Source organism: Bufo gargarizans, chromosome 4 (assembly GCF_014858855.1).
Source record: "Bufo gargarizans isolate SCDJY-AF-19 chromosome 4, ASM1485885v1, whole genome shotgun sequence".
In the NCBI taxonomy this organism is placed as follows: Eukaryota; Metazoa; Chordata; class Amphibia; order Anura; family Bufonidae; genus Bufo; species Bufo gargarizans.
The window spans coordinates 192,214,678-192,237,382 of NC_058083.1; the positions used below are offsets into that span (position 1 = coordinate 192,214,678).

Genomic DNA, 22,705 nt, shown 5'->3' on the forward strand with positions numbered 1-22,705 from the left:
TTATTCTAAAACAAATATTTTCTTCTGTAATATGCCTACTTCAAATGCCATCTGAAGTAGGCATATTTAATTTTTATTTTTTTAAATTGGCCTCCCTATGCTGCAGCATTGCCTCCTGCTCTGTTCTGTCTTGATTATAATGCTGTCCTATTGTTTTGGACCTGATCACAGCAAAGGAGAAGACATGCTGTTCTCTGAAAGCTTACTAAATCTCACGAGAACAGCATATGGAAGCAAGTAATTCCTGTCCGACGTCATTTTGACCAGACAAGAAGATTCAACAGGCAGAAGAGAAGAGGAACTGACAATCTGAGCCCCGATTCCTTGGTTCCTCTTCTCTTCTGCCGTCGTCTTGACTTGGTCAGAATAGCGTTGGTCAGGAAATACTTGCTTTTATAGGCAGTTCTTAGATTTGGTACATCTTTGCGAGAACAGCTTGTATTCTTCCCTGCTGCGAAGCAGTCCACGGTGAATGAACATTGTCACTACCACGGAGAAGATGCTGCCCACTGAGGAGAGCAGAGGCCCCCTACTCCCTGTACCTTTGCAACTCATTTTCATATTTTGTGCCAGAACAGTGGGTGGGGGTAATGCAGCAAAATGGAGGGGGTCAATCTAAAAAAATATATATATAGAAATGGCATCTGATCACGGCGACTACTGCAGAAGGTAGTTTTAGAATTAAAAAAATCTGGTGACAGGTTCCTTTTTATTTTATTTTTTAAAGTTTTTTTTTTTAACCTTGGAAAAGATTACTATCTTTAAAATCAGTATACAATTTTACATATGCTACATATTTTAATTAACTTTTTTTTTTTGCAGTTCCTTCTGACTTTGCAGCTGTGTTAGAGGACTACACAAAGCAGGGATACCGTGTCATTGCACTTGCACACAGAAAATTAGAAGCCAAAATTGCATGGCACAAAGTACAAAATATTAGTAGGTATGGAGTCTTTCTAGAGCATTATACCACCATGTATCTTGGCTAATGTATTTATATTTTAAATTGTGTATTGATAGTTACCAGTAAATTATAATTAAGACTGAGTTTCATTATTTTTTTTATTTTTTTTATTAATCAATAGTATGTATAACCAAACTTTGTAATATTACAGAAAATGCCTGTTTCTCAATTTCTTCTCCCCTGCCCCGGAACTAATGATTAACAAATTCACTTATAAACAGTAGTGCTCCTGTGCAAAAATAGTATGTGGGCCCTTTGTGGTTTAACTGCTAATTTATCAAGATTGATATGCTCATCTTTGATCTCCTTACTTTGACTCTCTATGCAGTCCTCCATCTTATCAGTTATTTTGAGCAAGACAACCTTTGTGCCCTTTTCTTACATAAGGGTTCCCTATGCAGCTGTACAGGCGTCACCAGTGGTATCTCTGCCCTAAGAGTCTGTACCCTGAGAGATCAGATTTCTTGTGTGGAGGGGAGAAGGGGTAGCAGCTGTGGGTCGCTGATCTAGACACGGCTGCTTCTGCTGTCTTGCCCCTGTAATAGATTCACGACTACTCTGCACAGTACAGCTTTATAATGGAGGAGCATAATCTGTTCTCTCTGGGAGACAACAGACCAGCTCTTCTCCACCCACTAGCTCAAGGAAAACTGACAACTATAGATGGAGCTTGTAGAGCTCCTGATAAATGCAGGGTACAAGTAAGGCTACATGCACACGACCGTTGTGTGTTTTGCAGTCCGCAAAACACGAATGGCTTCTCTCTGTGTTCCGCAATTTGCGGAAGGTACAGACAGCTATTAATATAACTGCCTATTCTTGTCCACAAAACGGACAAGAATAGGACAGGTTATATATTTTTTTGCAAACCACAAAACGGCAAAGGATGCGGACAGCACACGGAGTGCTGTCCGCATCTTTTGCAGCCCCATTGAAGTGAATGGGTCCGCATCCGAGCCGCAAAAACTGTGGCTCGGATGCGGACCAAACAACGTTCGTGTGCATAATGCGTAATGGTGAGATATAATGCTATTCCTCATGCACACACATCAACTTATAATCTAGTACAGTACCTGTAGTGTTTTAGTTTTGGAATATACCCTGTGTTACAGCTTTGTCCCTGTTGGCTGATCTCTGGGTCAGTAGTGGTTGGGAAAAATTTTAAGGAAACTGCATGTCCTGTGCATGTGGAAATGTTTGCATACAGTGGTTCCTGAAATCAACACTCGGTGATCAAAACCAATAGTAAGAATGGAAGCACTGTTGTAAAATACTACATGTGACCCATATGAAACACATAACTATACAGTACTTTATTGCAGAGATGCCATTGAAAACAACATGACATTCTTGGGTCTGATCATTATGCAAAACAAACTGAAACCAGAAACTCCAGCTGTTCTTGAAGACCTTCGCAAAGCTAATATCCGTATGGTCATGGTCACAGGTGAGCCGAAGCATATGTAGACATTTTATGCTGGTCTCTGATTCCCACTGCACTGCCAGAGGATGTTCCTAATTTAATTAGGTGCATCTACCACTGGTCAATGCGTCTGGGGTGAGATATACTACAGCCCCTGACTGATTTTTCCGGGGGGCTGTGGCCCAGCTCCTGCCACACCCCATTAGTGAGGATTGTGGTTTTTTTTTTTGTTTGCTTTTTTTCATGTCTCACAATGTATTCTTACACTGATTTGTTTTATAGGAGACAACATGTTAACTGCAATTTCTGTTGCTCGAGACTGCGGAATGATTCTACCTCATGATAAGGTTATTGTAGCTGAAGCACTACCTCCTAAAGATGGCCAAGCTGCCAAGATTAATTGGCACTATGCAGACACCATGCTAAGGAGCAATTTGAATGCAATAAACCAGGAGGTAAATATTTCACTTGGAGGGAATAATAGCATATTATTTCCACATCTTAAAATGATACTTGTAAAACATAACTTTGCACATTTTCAGCAGCTGGGGAACTTAACAACAGTACTTCTTTACTGTACGTCTTTATATAATTGGTCATAAATCTACTTAAAAGATTGCTCCGAACCGGAGATGCAGAGAAGCTGGTGATTTATGGATTTGCTAGAGACCTGCATTCTGGAGTCTGCTGTGTAATGGAAGGCATGCAAGCTGCAGGAGCCAAGCAGGCCAAAACTTACAAGGACTTGCACCACTCCCAGTTATAATGTAAATGTCATCTTTTGTAAACCTCCATGGATAAAACACATTACAAAGCAGTGACCAGACCAAATGTACACAATGCAGCAAGGTAGGAATAATAAGCAATGCTAGTAACTATTAACAATAGCTAATGCTGATCCCACCTAGAGTTAACACCCAAAATAAAGTACAGGTGCATATACAGCCATCATATATTAAGACCGACAATTAAAAATAGCGTATATAAGATGATAATATACCCAACACAAATCTTACCATAGCACGACAGACCCTGATGCACGTCACCCCCAATAAAGGAAATTAAACGTGCCAGGGTAAGTTTTGTTAGGCATTATATTATGTTATATGCACTATGTTTAATGGATCATCTTTAGTATATGATGACTTTATGCACTTGCACTTTATTTTGGGTTTTAACTGTATGTGGGACCAGCATTAACTATTGTGGTAGTACTGTCTAGTTTTAATAGTTGGGCTTCTTTCACACCCAGGCTGCTGGAACAGCCTGCCGGATCCATATTAACGTTTGCACACGTAGTCCGCCCTGGCCCCATTCACTATAATGGGGACAGGCAGGTGATGCAGCCACAGCACAGCAAACATGCGTAGAGGCGGCCGGACAAAAAAAACACAGAACGTATGTTTGCTGTGCTGCGACCGCCTGTCCCCCGTTATAGAATGGGGCCAGGGCGGACTTCTGTCAGCACTTGTCTGCAAACGTTAGTACGGATTCAGCAGGCTGTTCCCCTGCCGGAACAGCATGACAGACAATCTTAACGATCAAAAGAAGCCTTATTAGCACTGCGTACCATTCCTACCTTCATGTGTTGTGTGTGTTTGGTCACGGCTTTTTAGTCAGGTTAACCCATAGATCATGGGTGGGGAACCTTTTTGCTGCCAAGGTCCATTTGGGTATTTGTAACCTCGTTCGTGAGCCACACAAAATTCTCAACTTAAAAATTTGACTGCTATATTTGGTCAAACATATAATTGACTTAGGGGTAAGTTACAGAAATTGCGGTTGAATAAAAAAGAAAAATCTAGAGCGCTGTATTTTTTCCGCACAAAATGGCACTGTGTGTGTGTATGTATATATATATATATACACACACACACACACACACACACACACACACACACACACACACGTCCTTCAAAAAAAATTAGCATATTGTGATAAAGTTTATTATTTTCTGTAATGTACTGATAAATCACAATATGCTAATTTTTTTAGAAGGACCTGTATATAAATTTTTATATATAGTACAGGCATCATTTTGACCAAACACAGCAGTCAAATTTATGTATTTAGTGCTTTATTGGCATTAATGGAAGCCAAGCTCATGCCAGGGGTTCACCCAGCTTTCACTCTCCCTTCCACTGTCCCTGCCTCTTACTTCACAACTGTCCCTGCCTTTGTCACTTTCTCAGCCTAAGTTCTACCCCTTCCTCCCCCTGTCTTGTAGGTTTGCAGTTTGGCTTGTGTTTGACTGTCGTGAGTAGATATTCTGACAAAAGGGCTGTTATTTGTTGGTGTACGAAAAAAAAAATTTTTTAGACCAAAATAATTTCCATGAAATAAAATCAGCTCAAAGTAGTCTCCGTAGCCTTCAATGCTTCTGGATTTTATTGTAATGTTCCTACTTTCCTCAGGTTATTCCTATGAAGTCAGTAAATTACAGTCTTGAAGAAAATCAGGCAATTGATTACCATTTTGCTATGAATGGAAAGTCTTTTGCAGTCATCTTGGAGCACTTCCAGGACCTGCTTCCAAAGGTTACACAAATTAACGAATTTCTGTTTGTTAACCAGCTCTACTCTTATCTTATCTTTCTCACCAGTGCTTTGTTTTTTAGTTGGTATTACATGGTACAGTGTTTGCACGGATGGCACCTGATCAAAAGACACAGCTGGTGGAAGAGCTGCAGAATGTAGAGTAAGTGCCATCTTACCACCCAGTGTTTTGCAATTCACTTTCCTGAAAGGGTTTACTAAAATATGGTAAATGTTTTCATTAACCTTATAGGGTTAGGTTAAATGTAAAAAAGTAGAAATAAAACTATAAATTAGCACAAATTTATAACACTTTGTGTAAAAAAATAAAATCAGCCATCTTTATTTTTAAATCTATATAAATACTTAAATGTTAAAAAAACATGGGCTTATACCTGAAAAGAAGAACTTTACCAGTATACTTAATTTATTAACCCCATTTCTTCTCTCCACCGTATTATGTTAAGGCTGTATAGTAGTTAACCCACAGTATTTTAGCTCCCCACTTTAATGGCCGGCATGATACCTCTGATCTCATTCGTCTAACACATTAGATAATGTGGTAAATGCTGATCATGGTATCTAAGTGGTAGGAGGGAAGGTGGGTGGCTCATTCTCATCCAGTCGACCTACCCACAATGATGTCACAGTGTGCCAAGTGGGTGCCCTCCAAACCTACCATGTATGGATGCCTATTAGGCCCTGTGATAAATATTGCTAAAAAAAAAAATGCTAAAAATTGCAGTTTTTTGTTCCCAAAACACAATAAAAATGCTTAAAAATTGTAAACTTCAACTTGCCCCACAAAAAAAACAACAACAATCCCTCACACCACAAAAACGTTGAGTATGGTGACACAAAACCAAATTGTTTCTTTTAAAAAGGTTCTTAATTATGCAAAAGTAGAAAAAATATATATAATTTTGGTGTTGGTGTAATCATACTGACCCACAGAATAAAGCTATGAACTAGAAAAAAAAAAAACATTAGCTTTAAAGGAAATGTAAAAACTTTATGGCTTTTGAAATGCAGAGATAAAAAATAAAAAAATGTACATTGGCGTCATCCTTACAGTTTTAAGCTTACTCCTTGCTTCAGTTCTCTGTACAAACAGTTTTTCTAGTAGCATCCTGTAATTTTCTGAGATGTGCCAGAACAGTCCCGGAATCCCGGCGTTTCACATGACCGTGCCTGCTCCAGCTATTTATCTGCCTGCAAACTCCTCCATACTTTAGTGTTGTGTAAAGTGTTATCAAGAAAGATGAAAGGGAAAATAAACTGTGAGTTTCCTTTCTATTGAAATAAACAGAGTAGACCAAAGCCATATGCTATGATTTATATTCGATTATGCCGCAAAATAGATACTAACATACTAATTTTGTTTGTTCTAAACGTCTCCATTCTCTCATTTTTTGAAAGCAGCAACATAGGCAGACACAGATAGTAAATCTTTAGACTTGTAGGAAATGTGTATTTTTTTTTTTTTATAAATCCTGAGGTCCTGCATTTTTCACTTCGGCCACTGAGCCTCGCAGTCAACTTACACTTCCTCTTCTGTACAGATCACTTTTTGGGGTCAGCTATAGAGTGATGTCGCATGAGAGCAAGTTGCAGAAAAGTCTTACAACACAAAAATTTGCGATTTGTCTGCAACTTGCTGTCGTGTGATTTGTCTGTGAAAGCACAGGGAAGTCGTGTCACACGTGACTTGCATCAAAGTCAATAAGAGCAAATGACTGCAACTTTCGACACAAAATCCAACATGTCTGAATTTTTTTATGACTCACATCACAGCATGTCTCATTGTGACACCATTGATGAACCACATAAAATGACGCGTGACAAATGTCGCCGTGAAGCTGAACCCTTACAGTCATCTAATCATCATCACAGGCAGGACCATAAGGATTGATAAAACTTGTGTATAGACACAGGATCCATAATTTACAATAGGTGAGATGGTCATACTTTACCTACTACGCTCTCTACACAATGACCCCTTTATGGGTCACAGATTAGGCCTAGAAAACTCACCCATAGAAGTCGATGAACATCTCCAGCCTACATGTTCATATGGTAAAGCAACATTTTAATAGTAGCTCAGGCAAGATGGACACTGCCATAATCATGTGCAGAAAATCTACAGAAAATAAAAATTTTAAATTGTAGATGATAACTTCCTTTAAACCCTTTACTGACATCCGCCATATATGTACAGCAAATGTTGGGTCTCTAAAGATGGCGAGCGCTGTTTACTCACCAGACCCTCTGAATTAATGTTTGTGATGAGCGATAATGCTGATCGTAGATGTTTAACCCCTCAGATACTGTGGTCAAATGTGGCCACGACATCGGAGGGATAAAAAAAAAAATCCAGAAATGTGCAGTTCCGAGGCAGGAACTTCTTTACCTCATTGAGATCGGGGAAGGCATTCCTTAGCAATAATAGGCCAGAGCCTTTACAAGGCTTCTAGGCCTATTACTGGTATATTCCAATGCAGGCCTTGGTAAAATTCCATTAGTGAATAGAAATGTCAATCAAAAATTTAAATAAACTGCGTCCAAAAATCCCCAGAATGTTAAAATATTTACCCCATATGGCGTAAGGAAGAAAAAAAGTAAAAAAAAAATTCCGCCTTCCCAAGAAAATTTAATAAAAATTGTCATACACAATCCAAAATGTGATTGATAAAATTTACAGATCATCACACAAAAAAGTTCAATAACATGAAACCTAAACTGCCCTTATTAAACCTGCTTGTGGCTATATTAGCCCAAAAAACAGGTTTTATAAGCTGTCACTCGCCTACCTAAGGTGCCCAAGGGGTTTTACGTTAATCCATGGTGCCCGCCCGGACCCCTCGCCGTCTGGTGCCCAGCGCCGCCTCCTCTATCCACCCGTCCCTCTGCCAGATCCGGCGCCTGTGCACTAGGCTCAGCCTGATGCGCCGCAGACTCCTGGCAGCAGCTTCGTTGAGCGAAGTGTGCATGCGCCGGCCTGATGCGCATGCACACTTCGCTCAACGAAGCTGCTGCCAGGAGTCCGCGGCGCATCAGGCTGAGCCTAGTGCGCAGGCGCTGGATCTGGCAGAGGGACGGGTGGATTGAGGAGGCGGCGCTGAGGTGAGGAAGGCGGCGCTGGGCACCAGACGGCGAGGGGTGCAGGCGGGCACCCTGGATTAACGTAAAACCCCTTGGGCTCCTTAGGTAGGTGAGTGACAGCTAATAGAGCCACAAGCAGGTTAAATAAGGGCAGTTTAGGATTCATGTCATTAGCACCGACATGGCCATATGTTTAGCTTATAGGGCACAAATCTGATGACAGAATTCCTTTAAGTCCATAAATGGCGGATCCGTTTTTTCCAATGCATTTTTTCATTGTGATCAAAATCCTGATCAGGATTCAAATGTAATCCGTTTTCACACGTTTTTCCGGATCCAGCGGGCATTTCCAGTGTCTGAATTGAGCGCCGTATTTAAACAACGCTAGTGTGAAAGTAGCCTATCTTATTGTTGTGGCAGAGGGTGTGATATCCCATATACCGATAGAACCAATCATTGACCTCAGCGGTATACAGCCCGAGACTTGACGTCAGCGATTGGCTGCAACCACAAGAATAGGTCAGTGGCCGCAGCCCAGGAGCGGCAGTGCTGGATTAGAGGGGGCTGGTAAAGTAAGTTGTGTTGTTTATTTTTCATTGGATCAAACCCACAGCAGTTACCACAAAATAAATAGGTCATTCCTTTTCACTACCCTTCTAAAAACTTGGTTGCAGGGACCAAAAATCTGTCACTTTTGTCCTTTTACACCCGGTCTTCCATATTGTTATACATTTCAACAACTTATTATTATTTTTATTTTTTTATTCATACAGTTACTATGTTGGCATGTGTGGAGATGGAGCAAATGATTGTGGGGTAAGTGACAAGATGTGCACAAAACTGATTATAAGACAAGAAATCCATACAAATGATGCTGCTGCTGCTGTGTTTGTCAATGCCCTAAAATAAAACAACTTGGGGAAGATCTATGAAACTGTCTCTAAAAGAAAATGGTTTGTCTGTAGTAACCAATCACAGCCCAGCTTGTTTAGCTCATTACATGTCACTCATTATAATCCTGATGAGTGGATTTTTTTTCCTGTCTTGTTTTTTTTCTATTTCCTAAAGTATTTTTTCAAATGTATTTGGTTGTTATCATTGCATTTATTATTAAAGGCTTTTTGTCCCACAAACAACCCTCAGTATCTGATGGTGCGCATGATGCCATCTCCATTGGTCCCTATATTACAGCCTATGATTATATCATTCATGTAAAAAAAGAAGAAAAAACTTATATGTAAAATAGCTAATTCAAGTCCAGGGGGTGTAGATATAGCCGAACGAGTCAAGCTCTCTATGCCCCTAAGCTGGCCTTTATGCCATGAATGACATTCTTGTGCAGCCTCCACAAAATAGTTGACCATGTGCTCTTCAGATAAGGCTCATGTGCCTTACACCTTGGTGAACCTACTCTGTCTTCAAAGGTGTACAGCAAGTGAGGGAGTTAAAGAGCAACAGCAAAAGATGGCACCTCCAAGACTTTGTACAGGCTAAGGGCTCATGCATATGAACATATTTTATGTCTGCATCCAATTTGCATTTTTGTAGGTCAGATGTGGACTTATTCATATTAATGGGGTCGCATCCGTATGTCCATTCCGCGGCACCCCAAAAATGTATAACATGTCCTGTTCTCTAGAGGGTAGGACGTTCCATTCCACAAAATGTGGAACACACACAGCCAGTATCTGTGTTTTGCGGAGCACAAAAATGGACACAGCCGTGTGCATGAGCCCTTATACTGACTTTTCTACAGCTCTGGGACATCACTAAAGCCAGATGGGCCAAATTAGAGGTGTGGAGATCTTGTCTTGTGTTCACTGGAGAAACCATCAAGTAACAGGGGTTGTTTGGGGTGCAAAAAGCATGTGACAGGTTCTTTTTAAAGCATAGCATGAGAAAACAATATATTTTGTAAAGTATGCCCTTTCATCAACCAGTGCCCTGATGTGGCCAACATTAGCTCTCGTTTAGACAGCTGTAATACACCAGCTTTTTAGTGTCTATATTACAGCCACAAAACTCTGCCAACAGTGGGTGTAATGACCCCAACTAACATCATAGATCCCTATAATGCTGTAAGGCCAATTTTTGCAGCTGTAATACCCTTTAAGGGTATTTAAGTCATCCATATCAGGTCATTAGAGGGCTGACACCCGCTCCAAACACCTTTTCTTGGCAGCTGCTGGCATCAGGGACTAAACAGTAGATGGACCCAGAAGCATAAGGTTCCATCTACTGTATAATGACTGTGCTGACATACTGCAGCTTACCTCCAGTTCACTGCCATTCAAACTAATTTTCATTGGTCAAAAATGCTCTTTTAGTACTATAGAATATAGGTTATAGTTATTACGTCTATAACCATACTAATGCTGGCCATACACATTCAATAACTGTAGACCAAATACTCTTTAGATGGATGGCTCTCTTTTGACTTTTCCTATTAACTTATACACGCTAAACACAATTGGGAAATGGGCTGCTTGATACTTACCTTGCCTACTTGCTCGGTCTTCTTTTAGGTTTTGTAAATATCTGTTTCTCGTTAATGTCATGGGGGAACACGGCACCATGGGTGTATGCCCAGCTACCACTAGGAGGCGACACTAGGTATTTAAAAGGTTGGCTTCGCCCAGGTGGGCTATACCTTCTCCACAGACACTAGGCTAATTAGTTTTACTCTAGTGTCTGTAGGAGGGCAGACATGACCTGCTCTTCTCCTGCAGGTCTTGCTGCTACCTTTTTTTTGCTTTTTTCTTTATTTTTTTGGGGGGCCCGGTTTGGTTATTTTCCTTCCTGAGTCCCCATAGGCTTGTTTCTCTCTTGAGACTCTAACCTCTCTTCCCATCTCCCCAGGTTCATGTCCTGGTACCTGGGAGTTTGTTGCTCTGATTTGCAATTTACATTCATATTGGCCACTTCTTTTGAGCTTTCCCTTGATTTGAGAACTCTTCCTCCTTAGTCTTCTCTCTTCTTTACCACCAGATGCCTTTCGGTTGTGCTGCTCTCTTCAGGGGGAGCCCTGGTTCTTTCCAGATCCTTCCTCTGGCTCTCTAGTGCACACTTGTTCAACTCTTGGTTCTTGCGCAGGACATCTAGCCCTGCTCCCTATCCTCTAGCTTCTTTTTTTTTTTTTTCCCCCACCTTGGATGGAGCTGGGTTTTTCCCTTTGTTCCTTTCTTGCATATGGCCTTTTTTCCCAGGCATTTGTCCTTGGGATCCTGGCGGACTCCCATAAAAAAAAAAATTCTTTGGACTCTTGCTGGCTCTCGGCTCACTTCCTTCGTTTTTTCTATCTACCATTTCATGCTATGACCTCTTCTGGTCCTGTTGGGTAACATGGTTCTCCTGCACCAGTGCGCCCAACTTTTTTGCATGAGATTTCCTTTCCACCCTCAGGGACTGCTTTGGGACGTCCCATGGTGCTGTGTCCCCCCAATGACATTAACGAGAAAATTGGATTTTTGTAAAATATCTTTCTTGTTCAGTTCATTGGGGGACACAAATCCCACCCCTTGTTTTAATTTCTTTTTCTGTCACCGGGTTGCTGTTCTTCTTTCCTTCCCCAGTTCAGGACATGTTGGTTCTTTCCTTTTGTTTCTCTCTCCTACTGCTATTGGTACAAACTGATTAGCCTAGTGTCTGTCGAGAGGGTATAGCCTACCTGGGCGGAGCCAACCTTTTTCATATCTAGTGGTAGCTGGGCATATACCCATGGTGCTGTGTCCCCCAATGAATTGAACGAGAGGGATTTTACGGTAAGTGCAAAAATCCAATTTTTGTTATTGACCTTGTGTATGTTCACAGGCACTGAAGAGAGCTCATGGAGGGATATCATTGTCCGAATTGGAGGCATCTGTGGCATCACCTTTCACATCCAGGACTCCTAGCATTGCCTGTGTACCAAACCTGATACGGTATGAACTAGTGCTAATGTTTGTGTAAATTAAAAAAATCTATTTATGTGGCTTCATGTGGAAAACAAAACAAAACGTCAAATGGGAAAAACATTTCTTACCTTTCAGATCTGAAATGAGTTGTGCATCTGTGTTCTTTACATGACCAGGGCACGTTTTTATTCCCAGTACATAAATTGGATACTGAAACTATATTTCAAAGTTATTATACAATGCATATGCTTTATTTGCAGAAGCTGTAATATCCCTTTAAAAATTTGATAATGGATGCAAAGGAACCATAATGGTGTACATGGAGGGTGGTGGGTTGGCAGAGTGCTTATTCCATACTTTATTTTTTGTATTTCTTTTTTGTGCAAATCAATGTTAAAGGCTATCGACAGCTTTGAAAGGAAAAGATATTATTTAGAAATATGCTAGTAGCTCCCTAGTGTAAAAGTTGCAGTAAGTTGGGATCTCCATTCCTTCATTCATTTTAAGACTTTCTCATATTCTGTTTGCAACCTGCCCTCCAAGTTTCATTCTGCTGCTGTCTTATATTGTGCTACTGTGAGATTAAGACAGGGCAGGGGAGAGTAGAGAAAGCAGATAGCATCCAGGAGAAATCATCCATGTACAGGAGTTGTATAGACTCTACAGCAGTAGACCAGATTAGAAAGGTACCTAATTTTGCATTTAGAAAGCAAATAAAGAATAAATGTTTGCACTGACATTTTTTTACTATTTAATGATTATTGTACATTTCTCCATAGAACTGAATGGTTCATGTCTCACTACGTTCTTGTTGCAGGGAAGGACGTGCAGCATTGATTACATCTTTCTGTGTGTTTAAATTCATGGCTTTGTACAGTATTATCCAGTACTTCACAGTTACTCTGCTGTATTCTGTGAGTATTTATCACAGGTATTTTACAATCGCATCACTATAAACTTATACTAATACTTACTGTGCAGCACCTAGGAAGGTTAACCAGGACATCTAATGTGTCAGAAATTGCCTTCTATCCATTTATTAGAATGTAATTCAGTTGTTGTTATAATAGAGGGAATCTGTCAACAGTTCCATGAATGCAAAACTTCTGAACAAATAGTGCTGTAAAAATGATGTATGAGTGTAGCCAGCGGCATTCGTAGTTTCATTTTTACAGCACATAATTGGTTCAGAGCAATGACCAGTATGCACTACCACCTGTCCCCTACCTATGTCTGTCAGCAGTTTTACATCTGCAACTGCTAACACTCCCTTTTAAAAGGTCTTTTTTTAATGAAAGGTTTGCCTTCAATTTTTTTACTTTATTATTACCTATACTCGGGATATGTCATTAAAGGGGATCTCCAGGAATTAAAAAAATTAAAATACTTGAATATTACTATTCCCAAATACCTTTCATTAGTTATAATGGCTTGTTTCGTCTGGGGAGCAATCATCAGGAGAAATAAAATGGCTGCCGTTCTATTAGTACACACAAAACCTGTCCTAATCACACAGCATGACAAATTACTTTGCAACACTGAGCTAAAGAGCTGCCTCATCCTCCTCTCTGCCCTTGTCAGGGGTTATGATCCTGAATACAAGTAATACAATCTTCAGCTGAATCTCTGTAGGAATGGAGTTCAGAGAGAATGGACAGGACAGTCTGTAATAATGTGGGGCTGTGGTAATGGAGACCGCATACAAGTGCTGCTGCTCATTAGCTACATCCCCACCCTCCTCTCTGTACTTCATGTCTCATCATGAACTCCATTCCTACAGAGATTCCAAAGATCATACTAAACTGTAGATCAGAGAGGAGGATGAGGCAGCTCTTTAGCTCAGTGTAGTGAAGTAACTTGTCCTGCTATGTGACAGGTTTTGTGTGTACTAATAGGATGGCAGCCATTTTATTTTCCCTGGTTGCTCCCCAGACAAAACAAGCCATTATAACTAATGAAAGGTATTTGGGAATATATTTATAATAAAGTAATATTTAAAGGGATTCTGTCATCAAGATTTTTAATATGGAGCTGTTCATATCATCCTCTCAGTCTCCATTATCTAATTAAAAATATACTAGTTTTACCCCCACCTGTCCTTTTTCATTTTGGTTTCATTAATGTGCTAATTACCTTACTAACATTCCCAAGGGGCTGTCCCTCCAGCCGTTTGTGCCCAGCCGCGCCCCTTATCTCGTAGCCCAGCGCCGCCCCACTGCTAATTATGCACTCCTCTCATCGCCGATGGTGCACCATATTCTCGCGCATGCTCCCTAAATCCACTGGGCAGCGCCCGCGGGCGAAGTGTGCAGACAGCTGGTGCATGCGCGCTTCGTTCGCTGAGGCTGCTGCCAGGACACCGCGCAGGCGCTGACCAGTGGATTTAGGACGCATGCGTGAGATTACGCCGCATCATCGGCGATGAGAGGAGTGCATAATTAGCAGTGGGGCGGCGCTGGGCTACGAGATAAGGGGCGTGGCTGCTCACAAAGGGCCAGCCCTTTGGGCACGCTAGTAAGGTAATTTGCATATTAATAAAACCGATTTTTATCCAAAATGAAAGGACAGGTGGGGGTAAAACTAGTATATTTTTAATTAGATAATGGAGACTGAGAGGATGATATGAACAGCTCCATATTGAAAATCTTGATGACAGTATCCCTTTGAAGGGTTTCTACCACCAGATTTTGAGATTTTTCGCTGACTGACACTAGCGATCTGCTAGTGTCTGCACTACCTAACAGTGTTCTTGTATTACCTTTGTCTGCTGCCGTTAAGCTTAAAAACATGCTAATTTGCATATCAATAAAAGTCTCTAGGTTCTATGGGGGCGATTTTTCAGCACCTAGAGGCTCCGTCTACTCACTGTTTCTGCCGCCCACCGCGTCCCTCCAGCCCGCCCCGCTCCTCTTGATTGACCGCAAACCTCGCTCCATCTCGAATTCCAGCACTTGTGCTGTGCGCTTCTGTATTCAACGCAGGCGCAATGACTGTCGGACCGCAGTGAAGATGCCGATGCAGGGAGCAGTCCAACAGTCACTGAGCCTGCGCCGAATATAGGAATTCGAGATGGAGCGAGGTTGGCTGTCAATCAAGAGGAGTGGGATGGGCTGGAGGGACGCAGAGGGCGGCAGAAATAGTGAGTAGACGGAGCTTCTAGGTGCTAAAAAGACGCCCCCATAGCACCTAGAGGCTCATTTGCATATCAATAAAAGTATGTTTTTAAGCTTAACGGCAGCAGACAAAGGTGATACAAGAGCACTGTTAGGTACAGCAGACACTAGCAGATCGCTAGTGTCAGTCAGCGAAAAATCTCTCAAAATCTGGTGGTAGAAACCCTTTTAAGTATTTTCAGTCATTTTATTTTCTTAATTTCCAGAGAACCCCTTTAATATCAGATCAGCGGTGTGCCAACTGCTGTAACCCTGCCAATCAGCTGTTTGAGGAGACCATGGCACTTTTACGCTCCTTCCTAGTCATTTGTCTTGTCTACTTGCTTTTCAGAATAGTGTGGTCCGTCAGACAGACAAGTATGTATAGTAAAGTTATTTTAAATGCTTGTCTCCTTCTTTCCCTGCTAGATTCTCAGCAACTTGGGAGACTTCCAGTTTCTCTTCATAGACCTGGCAATAATCTTGGTGGTGGTGTTTACAAGTAAGAAAATCTATTTTTGCACTTTTTAAAAATCAGTTTTTTGGGGCAGGTGCTTGGACTGTTTTGTAAAAATTTTAGATGGGGTTAAGGGGTTAAAATATGGGGGGGGGGGGGGGGCTGTGAAGACTTAGATACATATCAGGTACACAGTTGGGGCCTGTTTGGGAGTTCTGTTGAGGTTCTAGAGTCCAGCAGACAAGACCAGGAGTTTACAATGGCATCAAGTATTATATGTTGTATGTGTCAAGGATAACATAACCAGTGTATACGGGCTATAAAAGACATATTATTGATGTAAGAAATAAACTGAAAACAAATGTAGTGGTCCCCCGTCAAAAACGTCATGGTCCATGGACTGAAACAGCTTCTTGTTCTTTGTGTTACATCTGTTCAAATATTTCCAGTTAGGGTTGCACAGGGTATCAAATTATCAATACCCAATCTATACTTTTGTGCCGGTATTGATTCGATACCGGAAATTACCTTTTACGATACTAGTCTGCACTACTGCGCAGGCTACTATCAGAGAACATGGCGCACGCTGCTCAGCTTGCGCGCCATGTTTCCTCAGCAGCACGGTGGAGAAGGAGTCACTCTCCCTCCCCCTTGTACCGCTGCTGCTGCGGCTGCCACCAATGAGAAGAGGAAGAGGAGGAGTTGTGGCCACTGCACCACCAATGAAGATAACTCGCCCATTAATTTAAATACAGGAGGCGGGTGCCAGCTGCAGAATCGTATAGCCAGCACGCGACCTGCAGTATTAAAGTCATTGGTGGCAGTGGCTACAGGGTCCCCTCCCCTCCTCCTCATTGGTGGTGCAGTGGCAGTTCTGATCGGACCCCAGCAGTGTAATCACGGTGCTCCGATTGGTTACCATGGCAGCCAGGACGCTACTAAAGCCCTGGCTGCTATGGTAAGTTCCATAAGCTGGTAAGCTTCTGTATGCACAAACACAGGGCATCAGGGATAGTGTAAAGTCCTGTTCACCCTAATAGACTAATAGATCATTATTAGGGTGAATAGGACAACGGTTCTAGCCCCTAAGGGGGCTAATAGTAAATAAAAAGTAACCTGAATATTAAGTATAAATCACCCCCTTTCCCATTTTTACATATAAAATATATGAACAATAAATAAACATTACATATTGCCACGTCTAAAAAGTCCAAACTAGGGCTGCAACGATTAATCGATTATAATCGATAACTGGATTAGTTGTCGACGAATCCAGTTATCGAATAATCGCCGATTCGTTGCTATGCGGGCGGGCGGTCACTGCATCTTTATTTTACCTTTTAAAATGACACTCCAGTAACAGGCAGAGCGGACGGCGGCGTAACGTCACTTACTCACGTGATGTACCTGCTCCGCCTCCTTCATTCATAAAGTGGGCGGAGCAGGTGCGTCACGTGAGTAAGTGACGTTACGCCGCTGTCCGATCTGCCTGTTACTGGAGGGTCATTGTAAGGTAAAATAAAGATTCGGTGATTAGTCCGACTAAGCAGCGGGGCCGGGGCTGTTATGGGGAGTGGGATCGGTCTATGGCACTGCTATGGGGAGGGGGGTCTGTGTATGGCACTGCTATGGGGAGGGGGGGGGGGGTCTGTGTATGGCACTGCTATGGGGAGGGGGGATCTGTGCACTGTTATGGGGAAAGGGATCTGTGCACTGTTATGCCCATAACAGTGCACATATCCCCCTCTCCATAACTGCGCCGCCCACAGATCCCCCTCTCCATAACTGCGCCACCCACAGATCCCCCTCTCCATAACTGCGCCGCCCACAGATCCCCCTCTCCATAACAGCGCCATCCACAGATCCCCCTCTCCATAACTGCGCCGCCCACAGATCCCCCTCTCCATAACTGCGCCGCCCACAGATCCCCCTCTCCATAACTGCGCCGCCCACAGATCCCCCTCTCCATAACTGCGCCGCCCACAGATCCCCCTCTCCATAACTGCGCCGCCCACAGATCCCCCTCTCCATAACTGCGCCGCCCACAGATCCCCCTCTCCATAACTGCGCCGCCCACAGATCCCCCTCTCCATAACTGCGCCGCCCACAGATCCCCCTCTCCATAACTGCGCCGCCCACAGATCCCCCTCTCCATAACTGCGCCGCCCACAGATCCCCCTCTCCATAAGTGTCGTCCACAATTTGTTTTAATATAGCCTTTGAACATCATTTTTCAAGTAAAATTATATAAACCTCTTTGTTTTGTAATTTTGTCGTTTTTCCTGATTAATCGTAGAAATGAATCGGCAACTAATCAATTATTAAAATAATCGTTAGCTGCAGCCCTAGTCCAAACTATTAAAACAGAAACGCCGTAACAGAAAAAATAAATAACCATGCGATTCGCCATTTTTTAGTCACCTTGTCCCCCCACAAAATGGGATAGGACTGCTCGATTATGGGCGGGACATTTAATAAAATGTGGAATGCACGTGGCTTTGGTGGGGCTTTTTTTTTTTTTTTTGCGTGGTATTAAGTATCGCAGTACTTTTTTATGGTATCGAGACTGAATCAAAATGTTGGTATCGTGACAACCCTATTTCCAGTTTAGTTATGTAGTAAGAGTAGACGAAGCCTCTAGAGTCGCACTCTCCATTGTAGTCTGTGTGTATTTTACATTTCATAACTCCCCATAGACTCCTCGTCCCACACACTTGTACTTCAGACCTCCAGAGCTGCTGCTGCTCCTCTTTTTATCTGCCTTCTGAAGAGCAGTGGGTGGTCATCTAGGTTTTGTTGCCAAGCTGCACATTAGCTCGTCCTAAGAAGGGGAATGGTTAGAGCAATAACATTAGTGCACAAAGATGAGGGCAATGGAGCTGTTAGGAGAACGATGTAAAGAAAAATCTATGAATCTAACTGCAATAATCCTCAGCCACAAAAAGAGGAAGCGTTGGTGTCTCTGTTCTGCTCCATTTTCTTAATTTTAGACCCTTTCAGCTGAGCTACAATGCCCACATTGCTCTCTTCATGGACCACATCTCCTGCTCGGCTGAATGGCTGCTGCTGCCAAGTGTGCACAGAAAAGTATCCATCAGAACCAACAATGAAAAAGGTCAAGTTCTGGGAGCGTAGGCAATGTGGTTTCCCAGTATAAAACTGGAGTTGTGTGACGGGCTTAGGAAAGAAAGACCAACAGAAGAACAAGAGTGAAAGAACACGGCAGTGACTGCATGTGCATTGCTGGTCTAGCCCCTTAAAACAAACAGGGCTAATCAGGAAGTGACACTGTCTTTGGATGAAAGCCGTGCAGTGATTCTCTTACAGTGCGTGCAATATACTGTATGTTTCACATTCAAGTGTTTGTTTTTTTAAGTTTTCTTTCTGCTGCAGTTTTCACTTTGTTTTTGTTTTTTTTCTATAAAGGGGATGTTCGGGGGAGAGAGAATTATTAAAAATGGCTCAGAGTGGGATAACAAAATGGAAGAATGGGTAGTCTCCCTCACCTATTTTACCCCACCCAATTCTCTCTTTGCCAAGTCTCTGCTCGTCTCTGTCCCCGACTGGAGATACCAGTTCAGCTAATCACTGGCTGAGGTGGGTCACTGCTGTGGCCAGTGATTGCCTGGGCAGGGATCTCCAGACATTTCCTGCATGTCAGGGGTGGAAATGGGACTATATGTCACCCAGCTATAAGACTGCACCTATCAGACTGTTATCCAGGAGACTTGTAAAATATTTTACAGCCGTCACCTTTGTTATAGTGAAATGTATGTGGCAATGATTTAATACTCCTTTTTATTTATTTTCCAGTGAGTTTAAACCCAGCCTGGAAAGACTTGGTTGCACAAAGACCTCCCTCTGGTCTCATCTCGGGACCCCTTCTCTTTTCTGTCCTCTCCCAAATCGTTATTTGCTTGACATTTCAGACCATGGCTTTCATGTTGGTAAAACAAGAGCCCTGGTACGAGGTCTGGACCGGCAGCAGCAAGTAAGTGAAGTCTATAAGTGAACTAATGTGAGAGGAGTTCATCATTTTATGCTTACAGTTCTATTGTTTTTTTCTGCATTTCAGTGCATGTAATGTCTCCATGGATGATCACCATGAAAATGACACTAATCATGATGAGCACAACATCAGAAACTATGAAAACACCACTCTCTTCTATGTGTCCAGCTTCCAGTACCTCATTGTGGCAGTTGCATTCTCAAAAGGAAAACCTTTTCGCCAGCCTAGCTACAAAAATTGTACGTGTCCCATGTTCAGTATACTGTGGAACTCTGTACAGTATGTTTCATGTCTAACCTGCTTTTATATTGTTTTATTATTTACCAGTGTTAGACTAGAGCTAGATAAGTCTTCTGCAGAATATCCATTGCATACTAATGTAAATTACTTAAGTCTCTGGTCTTCTTTCTTCCTTTAGATCTTTTTGTGATTTCTGTATTGGCTCTTTATGCCTTAATATCATTCTTCATGCTGTATCCAATTGAATCTGTTGACAACTTCTTAGAGGTAAGATAATATATTAACTTATGTAGTACGTTTACGTATAATCTACACAGCCCTATGGTCTCAACTTCGGGGATCAGCAACCTCTGGCACTCCAGCTGTTTTAAAACTACAACTCCCAGAATCCTCATTTCACTTCTATGGTAGTTATAAAAGCAGCCAAGAGAGTGTGCATGCTGGGAGTTGCAGTATCACAGCAGCTGGAGTGCCGAAGGTTGCTGATCCCTGCTCTTCTCTATACGTATACTGTGGAAGGTACTTAATTGAGTTTTTAACTATTGCGTTTTATTCTTGCAGTTGGTCTGTGTTCCAATGAAATGGCGCATTGTGATGGTCTTCATTATTATTGGAAATGCACTTACTTCCATTTTGGTTGAGGTAAGTCCTAAGAATGTTTTAGGCAATATGATATATTTCCTTTGCCATAGTAGTTAGGCAAAGATTTAAAGGTTAATTGCTTGCTGTCATTTTGTGGGAACTTGTCGTTTCCTGTCAGTCTTAAACCATGCAGGGTCAGTAGCACAAAATCTGTCTAGACTTTAACCTCTGGATGTAAAAAAAAGAATGTTCATGTCCTTATGAAAGTGCAAAAAAAAGGTAAAAGTGCAGAAATGAAATGTTTGAGAAAATCACTGATGCTTGAAAAATAGGAACACATTTGTATAGCTGGACAGTACATGGACCCATATAACTCAGTGGGGCTGTTCATACATCGGTTTGTTTTTTGTTTTTTAATGGATCTGTGTGCCTGATTTGAAAGTTGCATTGCGGTACCTATTTTTGTCCATTTTTGCAGATGATTATAGCCCTTTCTGTTGAAAACACGGAATGCATACAGAAGATGTTTTTTAACTTTTTTTTATGGCCCAAGAATCACATCTGTGTGCATGAGGCGTAGGGCTTTTTTGTGTGAGATGCATCAAGCTTATAAACAAAATTATTCACAGTGTATGTAGTTAGACTTTTATTAAGAAAAATAATGTTGTGACTTGTGCCAGTCTATAGGCATTCACACGTTCGGAAGTGTTTTGCGGATCCTCAAAACACTGACACCGGCCATGTGCACATGGCCAGCACTATAATAGAAAATGCCTATTCTTGTCCGCTATTACAGACAAGATCAGGACATGTTCTATTTTTTGTGCGGAGCCCCGGACTCGAAGTGTGGATGTGGACAGCACACTGTGTGCTGTCCACATCTTTTCCAGCCCCATTGAAAATTAATGGGTCCGCACCCGTTCTGTATAATTGCAGAACAGATCCGGACCATTCATACAGAAGTCTGAATGGAGTCTATGGCATCCTTATTTCTCAGTTGGGTTTTCCTGAAATTTACCAATAAATCTATATACTTTGAGGCACTCATTTTGCGGGCACAATATTCAGACCGGTAACAACATCCTTACTGCCCAAGGTGTCTGATTTAGGCCTTATGTGCCTGAATGTATTTTCCATCCGTGTGCTATCAGAATTTTATGCGGATAGCACAGACCCATTCATTTCCATGAGTCCACAAAAAAAAAAAAAGACTGTACACGAATGTCATCAGTGTGCTGTCCACATCCATATGTCTGTTCCACAAATTATTGAACATGTCCTACTCTTGTCCGTTTTGCAGGCACGAATAGCCATTTCTAGTGAAGGGAGGGAGGAATATATGAAGTTTACACGGAGGGTATCCGTATTTTGCAGACAAAGGGCATGAGGCCTTAGTCTGTTTCTGAGGCAGAACTCAAATGAGATCTGCTGGAGAAGATACATGAATTGCCCTTTAGTGTACGTTAAAATTGTTTGATAATTTTCCTGTTATTACTTTTTTCTAATTTTGTGTTGTTATGACATTGATGTTAATGGCTATTTTTACACAACATCTTTAGGTGGGAGCACATGGCGGGCACGACTCTGCTCAAAACAGCACAGCTATGCAAACTGCCATGTTTTTTAATAGATTTGTACATTGATTGATAGGCACACATGTGCGGCAGCTCCTGTCCCAGCCGCCCCATATCTGCTCCAGGGCGCACGCAGTAGGCTGAGAGCTGTTCACTAGCAGTCTAGGGAGCGTACATACACAGGCAAGCGGCCAGAATTCACACTTAACCACCAGAAACCCCACCAACACTCCCTCCCCACACACAGCACAGAAAGCCCTAAACTTGTGATGTGAGACAACCACTTTAGATGAAGCTGCATAATTGTGTGGGCATTGACAATACATTTTTCAGTTATTAGAGAACTGTTGTCTTGCACGTAGTTTTCGACTACTTCTTGGCTATGTCTCCAAACCTGTCGTCTTCTTCTAACCTTCAAATGGCACTGAAACAGAAGACCCTAGCATGTAGTGTTCTCACAAAGATATAGGAATTGAGCAGCGTATCAATCACAGCAGAAGTAGGGATTCTGGGGGAGGATCAGAATGCTTTTAGGGGGTGGTTTGAGATAAAAGGTGTTTTTACTTTCTATTTTTTTATAGGTATGGTTATGTTAATAAGAAAGCATTTGACTGGAAACCATTCGAGAAACATTTACTGATAGTGACAGCAAAAGGAGGAAAAGATAATGGGGAGATTTATGAAACTGTCTTTGTTTCCCACAGCAAAAAATCAGCTGCACAGCTTTCATTTCATATTCTGCTCTTAAAAAAATGAAAGTTGAGCTACTATTGGT

At 41.9% G+C, this 22,705-nt stretch overlaps 1 protein-coding gene across 1 annotated transcript in view; it reads left to right on the plus strand.

Annotated features, from left to right (window-relative positions):
* Positions 1-22,705, plus strand: part of ATP13A3 (ATPase 13A3) — a 143,039-nt gene that overhangs the window by 110,935 nt on the left and 9,399 nt on the right. The window contains exons 19-31 of the mRNA XM_044289425.1: positions 823-943; positions 2,287-2,411; positions 2,670-2,842; positions 4,802-4,924; positions 5,005-5,084; positions 8,797-8,839; positions 11,834-11,943; positions 12,734-12,830; positions 15,498-15,570; positions 19,339-19,516; positions 19,601-19,773; positions 19,953-20,041; positions 20,336-20,416. Of these exons, the coding sequence (XP_044145360.1) occupies positions 823-943; positions 2,287-2,411; positions 2,670-2,842; positions 4,802-4,924; positions 5,005-5,084; positions 8,797-8,839; positions 11,834-11,943; positions 12,734-12,830; positions 15,498-15,570; positions 19,339-19,516; positions 19,601-19,773; positions 19,953-20,041; positions 20,336-20,416 (1,466 nt within the window). The remainder of the gene's footprint in view (positions 1-822; positions 944-2,286; positions 2,412-2,669; positions 2,843-4,801; positions 4,925-5,004; positions 5,085-8,796; positions 8,840-11,833; positions 11,944-12,733; positions 12,831-15,497; positions 15,571-19,338; positions 19,517-19,600; positions 19,774-19,952; positions 20,042-20,335; positions 20,417-22,705) is intronic.